Below are 10398 nucleotides of genomic sequence, written 5' to 3' on the forward strand. Positions count from 1 at the left end.
CTGCGTTAACCTTCTCCTTGAACACCTTAGTCTTCTTGGCATGTTTGGCCTCTATCTCCTCAGCACGACGCCAACTACGGCTCATGGTCAGGATACCCTGCGAACTATAAAAAAAAAAAAAAAAAAAGAAGTGAAATGGTTAGAGGCAATTGGAGAAAATGTTGCTTGACTGAAACTAAAAAAAAAACACTTACACTAAGGACTTCAAACAGCCCGCGGCTCATGACTTGGCTGTTCTTCAGCAGAGGAAGATGGGAAACGGCTTCTTGGCTGCGGCGGTGCCTGGACAGTCTTTGCAACTTCTTGTGGGTGGCATTAAAGGCGCTGCTCAACAAATCAGTGGCTAGGGATCTCCTCGCCTGCTCGAAGGAAGGACCACTGCAAGGAGGAGGAGGAGTTGTATTTTGGGAAAGATTTGGAGCCGGGGGGTCATCTGATCAAGCCTTTTTCTTGGAAGGCTCACCACTGCATTCCCCCTGATGCCTCCTGCTCCGTTTCTTTTTGCTCGCAGGAGCTTCGACATTGGCGTACATGTCAAAGGCATCTTCATAATGCATGACTGCAAAACAAAAACAAACGATCAGAAAAAATAGTTTAGAGAAGTAATGGAATAATGAAAAGGGAAATTCTAAGTAATATACCCGAGCTATCATTACTGGTCGATATATTATCTATAGAAGTACAACTACACTCACTATCTGCCTCGAAGAAGTCCAAATTAAAATTACTAGTCGTAAATTTAAAGTTGTCGTCCCTGTCAAATAAGTGATAAGGGATAGGCAAGTTATCTAAGAGTGAGAGGTCTATACCGTTCTCGTCAGAGGATTCAGATATAGGGCCAGTGTACTCTGGCAGTTTTTGTTTTCCCCTCCCATGGTGGGTAGGGGCAGCAGCAGCCCGGGGACTGCTGGGTGGTTCTCGGATGGTCACTTCCGTTGGTCGTTGCCTCTAGCGCTGTGACACATCTTGTTGTTGCTCGGGGATTTCCTCTCCAGTAGCACTCCCGCGGTGGATTCCCTCACATCCTGATGAGGTTCCAGAGGCCGACCAGCCTTAGATTGCTTTCAGTAACCAACTCCTTCACGCTCTTCTCTATGTTCGTCATTATGGCTAAGGTTGTGGCCCTTATCTCCATTTTTGGAGTGGGGTCTGCTCAGTGCCATGGACCTAGGCGCAACACCAATTTGCTAAGGACAATGAAAGGAAAAACTAACAACAATAAATGACCAGATATTGAAAAATTTACCTCATCGAGTGAAGGCCAAGTTGTTAGTGACCAGGTCTCTCGTAAGGAAGTACTCCTGGAAGTATTTTCCTACATTGGATTTGTAAGTGACATCAATCAGGAATATGCGAGCAGATTCCTGGTGGCAGAAGTGGAAGAACCCCGTGTTGTTTTGGTTGGGGTTGGACTTGAGAACGAACATATAGTTGATCTCATGTGGTATAGGCACAAGCCACTTTTTATGGTTGTAAAGGATATCAGCACTCTATATCCATTGGGGTATTATTTGAAAATGGGCGACCTCGAAATAATTGGCCACCCCTTGGAAAAATTTGTGCAAGGGTAAGATTGCCCCTGCCTAAATATGAAACCTCGACCAGGCGCTGAAGGCAGCTCCAGGCACGTTTGCCCTTTGGTCGGGTGTGAGTTTGTGTAATGTAACTCTAGGAAGCCCATACTTCTTGGAATACTTAGCCACCGTCCTGGTCGATATGACACTAGGAGGGGCGACGTACCAGTCCGTTTATGCTCGATGGCCATCGCGAGGACGGGATTTTGGCTGAATGTCTGGTGGGGAGAAATTTAGAGGTTAAGGGTCATTTGGTGGACCCTCAGTATTGGTCGCTGGTTGGTTAGAAGGAGGATTGGTGGTTTTCTTTATCTTACGAGCTGTGTATTTGACACGACCCATGTGTGGCTGACGGTCTGAAGGACTGGTCGTGGGATTGTGATGTGAAAATGGAGGCTCAGGGAAAGGAAAGGAAGGTTGTTCTTGATCCTCGAACAGCAACGCGAGAAGATCGTTGTCTATTGGTCCCTCACCTCCCCAAGGATCGTGCATGAATATCTTAAAAGAGCAAAGGAGAAGTGAGAATCTACGACCAATAGATAGAAGAAGAGAAATATAAGGATAATGTTGCTCATGTATAAAAGTTAAGCTTTTATACGACCAGCATCATCCTAATATAAATACTACAAACATGCGAGCAGTTTGAAAAAATAGATCCAAAAGCAAATGTAAAAAGTTTTTTCAAGAAAACTTTTTGACTTTGAATACAGGCGGGAAAAACCCAGTTTTTCTGAAAATAGTAAAATCGAATTTTCATTTCGATTTTGGGCCCTAAATCAGTACTCCTACGTCCCACATTAATTTCTAAACTCCACCAAGATTTTTATACTAACTAAAATCCCTATTCTAACTTGTTTCTATATATATATATATTTGTATGAACTCGATTACCCGAATAGCTTTTTCTCAAGAACAATGGAGGCACAACCAGAAAAACTCATGAAATTTATTCTAGAATGCATAAAAGAGAAGGTGGGTTCGAAACTTACTTGGATTGTGGTTTGCAGAGGAATCACGAAGATTGTTGCTCAAAGCTAGTCGAAGGCGTCTCTGATCACAGAGGTTTTCTAGGTTTTTTCGTGAAAATTTTTCTGAGTTGTTGAAGAGAGAGAAAGCTTCGGTAAAAAGTGAAAATTGGAAAGGTGATATATTTATACTGATCGTGGTGCAGTTGAAAAGGTAATGATGGGAGTGGGATTTCGATGTATGAGAAATCGCAATAACCGTCAAAATATTTTTGGAAAACTGTAAAAGTCGTGATTGCTTACTTTTTCGAAAATGTGCTGACAGATGTGACAAGTCAGACGAATAGCTGGTCGAGTAAGTTTATTAAATGCCGGTCGCAATAAAATAAACTTGAGGGGCAAATATTTACCCAAAAAAGACTCACTTGATGATGTGGCAAGATTAGTACGCACGTGAGATGCGCGTGACTATTTAAGTAGTTACGTTCTGGTCGACCATCGACCAGAGGAGAATTCACACAACAAAGGGGATATTTCATAGGCGACCAGGGCTGGTTGCATTATGCCAGATATTTTCTAGAGATATTTAATCTTATATTTATGAAAAATGTGTAATTTCCATTATTATTCATATATGTTTGTATTAAATGTAATCAAGGCCCATTGGCCCATAGGTGGATCATTGAGCCTATAAATAAGACTCAAAGGGCTCATGAGAAGGATCTTTGGGGACTAAGAGAGAAAATAATTGTTCTTACATAATTCTTTGTATCTATTACTGAGCTTGTGAAACTCAGTAAACCCTTGTTTACTGATCGCAGGTTCCCTTCACATTAATAAGAACACTAAGTGGACGTAGGTCATTACCATCACTTGGGGCCGAACCACTATAAATCCTTGTGTCATTTATCTTCTTGACTTGAATTCATCTAATTTCTATTATTTTATTTGACTCCGTGTCGTTGACCAAATCAAGGGTCAACAACATATATGGTGCATTCTAGTTTTAATATTAAATACTTTTTTTTTCTAACTTTCTTTTAGAAAACTACTTATGAATTTTAATATAATACAATATTAAAAAACTCTAAATTAAAACTAAGAATGTAAAAATTTTATTTGATCAAATTTAAAAAGTTTTAAAGCCAACAAAATGTTATATATAAATTAATATATATATATATTTAATTAATGGCTAGAGCAATTAAAATAAGTAATTTCTTATTAAATTAAAACTAAACGGCAAAATAAGAAAATATGTTTATTTATGACTTATTTCACCATTACATATATGTTTGTATAAACAAAATAGGTAAATGACAATATACATAATTAATAAGTGACCGGAAAGAATAAATGTTAAGCACATAAATATTTTCTTGATATAGTTTTGAAAATATAATTAATAGAGTAACTTAAATACTTTTATGTGAAATTTTAAAATATTCGATGAGAAATTATTATAGCGCATTTATTAATATTTTTTTCAATTAATTTACCTTATTATTAGATGACTTTATTATGTTTTTTTTTACCTTATATAGATGACATTAAAACTAACGGTGTTAGGAAACATTTTTTTTGGAAAATCTGCAGCAAAAATCATTAAGTAATTCAAAAGATTGCACTTAAATCACTAAGTAGTTTTTTTGGTGGCAAAAGTCAGGAAGTTGTGTGAAAGATTACACTTAAGTCATTAAGTAGTTTTTTTTTTTGCAACAAAAGTCGGTAAGTAATCTAAAATGTTTCACTAGTCATTAAGTAGTTGTTTTTGTTGCAAAAGTCGCATTTTACACAAATCTTATCTTAATTTTAATTAATCAATAATTCTCTAAATATATATATATATATATATATATATATTCATAACATTAATATAATAAATAGAATCTCTTTTAAAAATAAAAAATGATTTAAAAATTTCTAATATAAAAATATCACTCAATATTAGTTAAATTAAATATTAGAAAATAATACAACAAAAATTGACTTAAAACTTAGATTATTTAAAATTAAATACTTTTTTATGTTATAACTTTTGATTTTTTTTATTTGTAAAATAAATTTCAAATAATTTTTCAATGTTAGAATTATATATTTTTAGGTTCTTGTTAATTAATTAAAACTGAGTAAAATTAGTATAAAATATGAGTTTTTGCAACTAAAAATCTACTTACTGACTTATGTGTAATATTTCAAATTACTTACTAACTTTTGCTACCAAAAAATTATTTCAGCCTACTTATTGACTATTGTCGCAAAAGAAAAACTACTTAGTGACTTTAGTACAACTTTTCAGACTTTTTAATGATTTTTGCTGCAATTTTTTTTTAAATCTAATGGAAAACAAAAATTTTCGTTAAATTCATATTTATGATATATATACTAGTTGCAATTAATATGCAATATGCAATACACGTTTGCTTAGTTTTATTTAGAAAATGTATTAATTTATATTTATTATATTTTTTAATTATTATTTAAATTTTAAATAAGTAAAAAAATGTCATATATTATAAAATAATAATAAATATATTATAAAAAAATTAAACTAAAACATTGTTTATAGATTAAAAAATTATTATATTTTTACATATAGAATATGGAGCATTCTAGTGTTAAAGTAAATTATTTGATGATGTTCATTTGTTTGAAATTTATTGTTCATAATAATTTAAATTTTGGTATTTTTTGTGTTTTATTATATATATATATATATAATATATGTTAATTCTAGTTTTAAAATTAAATACTTTTTTTCTAACTCTAAAAAGTTTATTTGATAAAATTTTAATTATTTAATTTAAACAAATTTAAAGCCAACAAAAAGTTATGTATAAATATATATTATTTAATTAATGGCTTAGACAATTAAAATAAGTAATTTCTCATTAAAAAAACTAAACAACAAAATAATAAATATGTATATTTATGTATTATGTCACTATTACATATATGTTTGGATAAATAAAATACATTAAATGACAAAATAAATTATCAATAAAAGAAACAAAAGAATAAATTTAAACACATAAATATTTTTCAGTTTTAGTTTTGAAAACATAATTGACAGAGTGATTTAAATTCTTTAATATTAAATTTTAAAATATGTAATGTGAAATTATTATGACTCATTTATTACTTTTTATTTTTATTTCTAATTTATTAATCTTATTTAGATGACTTTATTATTGTTTTACTTTTTTTTAAAATTTATTTATCTTATTTAGATAACTTTAAGACTATCGGTGTTAGAAAACAATAAAAAAAGTGTTAAATCTAATAGAAACCAACAATTTTTGTTAAACTCACATTTATAGTATATAAATATATTTAGAAATTGATAGAGTAATTTAAAGATATATATATATATATAAAACGTATATTTAAAATATATTAATTTATTTTTATTATGTTATTTTAATTATCATATAAATTTTAAATGAATAAAAAATATCATATATTATAAAATAAAACATTTAATATAATGTATGAAGTAAACATATTAAAAAAAATTTAACTAAAATATTATTTATAATTTTTTTAAAAAAAAGTTACTTCATATATATCTCTAAATTGGTTGTTTAAACTCTAAAATATTTATAATATACCCATAATACATAATAGTACTTTTTAAAAATATATATTTGAAAATTATATCTTATCTCTATTAACATTTACTAATCACTTAATTTAGTTATAATAAAAAATTTGTAAAATAATCAAATTTCTATTAAATGTCTAATTTTTTATTAAATAAAATCAGTCAAATATTTTTTTCCAATAGTATTCATGTATAATTTATTTGAAAATTAATAAAAGAGCAAATTTAATTTTTTTTTATGCAGGTTTGTATAATAGTTATTTATCCTAAGTACTAATCTATATAATAAAATTTAACCTATACAAAATGAAAAAATGTAATGAAAATTAGGATCATGTATTGAATATTATTATAATAATGATATTTTCTATATTTAAATTTATATGAATATAATTATTAAATATATCGTCTAATATTTTTTTAATTAGTTTTTAAAGTATAATTGTAAGACTCTGTTAAATATTTGTAAGTTTCATTAAAGTTGACAAAAACAAATTAAAAACTTTTAAATCAAGAATCCATTAGATATACATTTTTAATATATAAAATTGTATGAATTATTTAGTTAATAATAATATAATTTATATGCTAAAATAGCTATATATATTTTACAAAAAGTCATCTTTAATAAAGGGAGAGTCTAGAGCAATGTACGCCTTTTTAAATTACTGGTAGGACACGATCCTGTTTTATGCACATAAATCAATTATACCTTTAGTTTTTTTTTATAACGATAGTCATTGTAGCAGGTCTCTTGCAAATTTTTAATTTACGGTACTGAAATTACAGTTGAGAAAGTCTGTTTTCTAAATGAATATATATATAAAAAAAAATACTCATGCAATAGACTGTTTGAGTCTTGATCTCGATACTCTAAATTATTTAGAATTTTCTGAAGAATTATAGGAAACTTGCTATGACTATAATAAATACTATCATAGAAAAAATATATGCTTATAATTTATTTACGTGCATAAAGTAGGATCATGCCCTACCAATAAGGTAAAAATGCATATCTTATCGTAGAATTTTCTTGAAGTTGATAAGAATATTATAGTTAATATAGATTGCAATATCCAAATTAATAGTATAAGTTAGGGCTACTCTTGTTGTTTTACTTTTCTACCCACATGTTATAATATAATAATGATGGTGATTTTTTCATTTGAAGAATATTCTGTGTTGCTGAATTAGTAGCCAATAATACTGGTTGAATTCCTTAGATACATATAGCAAAGCGAAATTATTCTCATCAATTTCGTTCTCTTACTATTTTTTAACTGTTGGTCCTACAAAAGTGCTAAAGGGATACGCTTATAGTAGCCGAGATACTCAAGAGACTTACAAAAATAAAAATAAACATTCTGTATGAAACCTCAAAAAAAAAAAAAAGAACTCAAATTATTGGAAAAAAAAGGTTCAATAACATAGTAAAACCAAGACATGGACAATCAATCACAAAGAAAAACATATCATCTGCCCTTTACAAAAAGAATATGGTTTTTTTTATTACATTAGAGAATTTCTTTATGCTAAGTGGAGAGTAGGTTTGGAATCTTAATCCTCTTTTTTAACAATGTTTTAGGCAAGTGCCCCATCATACCATCTTTCCCATCTCTTTTTTGGAACGACTTTTAAAGAAAATCCAAAATAATAAAGGGGAAAAAGAGAAAAGAAAGTTACATAATGAAGAGAAAAAGGAAGCCACCAAAAAGCAAGTCACTTTGCTCAGCGTCGTGGGTTTTCATAAAGGCTTCGCCATGTAACTATATAATAACTTAATAATTTATTTACCTGCATACAAAGCGAAAAAAGTAAAAGCCAAAGTTTATTAAACTGTCAGTGAATCATTGTTCATCTATCTTCTTCATTTTTAAGTTTAAATTAAAGCTGATAATTATATTTAATAACAATATAATGAAGCGCATATATTTCACACAAAGAAAAAGGACACACAAAAATGAATAAAAATTACCATGTCCTTCGCAGATCTTTCGAAGGAAAGCAAGGAAGATTATGATCAAGGCAACTCCGGCTAACAATCCAATGATAATTGCGAATGTCTTCTCACCATCATTGCTTGATTTATCTGCAATTTCGTTCAATTAAAAATATGAATAAAGCATTGAACTAGACCCCCTCCTTCTTTCTTAATAAAATAGATTAATTCTTATAAATCCTAAGAGACTTTCATTCATAACCTAATTTCAATACAATATGACTGACTCATTCAGTAACATACTATTCCAAGCGATAAATCAAGTAACGATGAAAGTGACTAACAAATTGATTATGATCAAGACTTGCTATATCTATTTCACTTTGTTTTTCAACATCGTATTGTATGAACTGTAACTTTTTCTATTTCTAAAGAATCTGTAAAAAGAAAATATTATTTGGAAAAAAACAACACAAAGATAAAGCGAGAATGTTAAAATATGGACAGGCACAAACTTGATTTAGAATTTTGTATTGGGACATGGGGAAGGTGGAATTCCAGAAATTTTAATATTATAACATTTGTTAAAACTTTTATTTAAAAAAAACCATGTGAACTAAAAATCAACAAATCAAGGAAAAAAAAAATTGGGATAAGTAAGAAAAAAATATTTGTGGAAGAGATAAATCAAATAAGAGTGAACTAGGTGAGCTTACCATTATGGGGCTTGGAATAAAAATGAGACCCAGCGGTGGAATACCTCGCGTAACACTTGGCCAAGAACATATCACCATAAACTGCTTGACCACAGTCGTTTTTGAGCCGTCCGATGGCTTCAGACACACAATCCTGGCACTCTCCGAAGCTCAAGTCCCCTACACATTGGGCCACGCCTTGTACCTCACCCGATCCACCGACCCGATACGGCCCACCAGAACCCGCGAGGGAGGCGAGGACAGCATCTCTTCGGCCCAGCCCATCTTCGTCGTAACCTTCGGAGGGCCCACATTTCTTGAGAACCACCGTCTTATCCTCCACCCCAAGAAAACTGGCGTTGTCGTACTTGACGTAACAACCCTGGAGCTGAATCGCACCACCGCACGTCTCTGAGCACAACCCGCCTAGTTGGCTTACGGCACGTGCGACGCAAGTGGCGCAGTCGGGCATGGCGAGGTCGCCCCGGCATTGGAAGAGGCCATACGCGACGTCGTGGGAGCTGGAGCCTGTCACTGTGAAGTTGTTGTAGGAGGAGTAGGTAGCCGAGTTGACAAGGGAGGTCAGGAGCGAGTTGATGTTGGACTCATAGGGCGAGTCCGACGCATACTTCTGCTGGGTGCAACCACCAAAGACGAATCCGTCGGTGGACGAAGAGGAGGAGAGAGAAGGCAAGGTGAGAGAGAGGTGGACTAATGTGACTACTAGTGGAAGAACAAGAGTAGTGCTTCTGCTTCTTGCCAACATGTTTTGAATAGCTTAGTTTCTTTTCTTTGGAGAGAGAGAGAGAGAGAGTTATGGCCTTATGTTGTTAAGTGGGGAGAAATGTGCACCATTGGTAGCTTAATAGGGACTATAAACATTTGTATTTTGTTTTCTCCTATTATTCATTTTCATTGAACTGCTTTCTATAAACTTTTCCTTTCTTTTTATTTTATTTATTGCCTTTACAATTATAAAGAAAAAATTATAAGTAAATATAACGAATGTTGGTTTATAGGTCAATGAAAATGTTGGAAGCTGTAGAAAACCACTTTTTCGTATATTTATATATATACATATCTATTAACATGATCACTCTACCAGTAATCATACCTTGTGTTAAAGTAAAAGTTAAGGAAACGGATCCTTCGTACAAAGCTGCGAATAGTATGTACGCAACATTTATTTTATTTTATTTTTAATACTTCGGGGCATTGCCATGTAATATATGTAAACAGTAAATAGGTATTGGTACAGCAAACAAACTTATTATAGCATGCACGTGCACGCCCAAGTTAGCTTAACTTAGTGGATCCCACTACAAATTTACAATGAGAGGGCATATTGCGAGGCAACATGTGAATATGTGGTCCAGTGCTCAAGTATATCTATATGCATACCCTTGTAAGTATATAAAATCATAAGTATCAGACAATTACTACGCAGTCACGTAAATACAATAATAAAATTATTATAATACTTATAAGATGCGCAGTAAAACAATGACTACATTATTTAAATTTCTTAATTTTTTGTCATTGTTGAATGTTAGGTATTGCAAGAAATTCAATCCGCTTTAAAACAAGACAGCAATTTTTCAAGTCTTTCTCTAAAATAACT

At 31.4% G+C, this 10398-nt stretch overlaps 1 protein-coding gene across 1 annotated transcript; it reads right to left on the reverse strand.

The window, feature by feature from the left end:
- Positions 1-7600: 7600 nt before the first annotated feature.
- LOC133818637 (plasmodesmata-located protein 7) lies at positions 7601-9667 on the reverse strand. Its single transcript, XM_062251638.1, has 3 exons — positions 8799-9667; positions 8119-8232; positions 7601-7937 (listed from the first exon to the last, which is right to left on the reverse strand). Exons 1-3 carry the CDS (start codon positions 9541-9543, stop codon positions 7930-7932), a joined length of 867 nt encoding a protein of 288 aa, XP_062107622.1. The 5' UTR covers positions 9544-9667; the 3' UTR covers positions 7601-7929.
- Positions 9668-10398: the final 731 nt, after the last annotated feature.

The sequence above is a fragment of the Humulus lupulus genome, chromosome 2, assembly GCF_963169125.1.
Source record: "Humulus lupulus chromosome 2, drHumLupu1.1, whole genome shotgun sequence".
Classification (NCBI taxonomy): domain Eukaryota; kingdom Viridiplantae; phylum Streptophyta; class Magnoliopsida; order Rosales; family Cannabaceae; genus Humulus; species Humulus lupulus.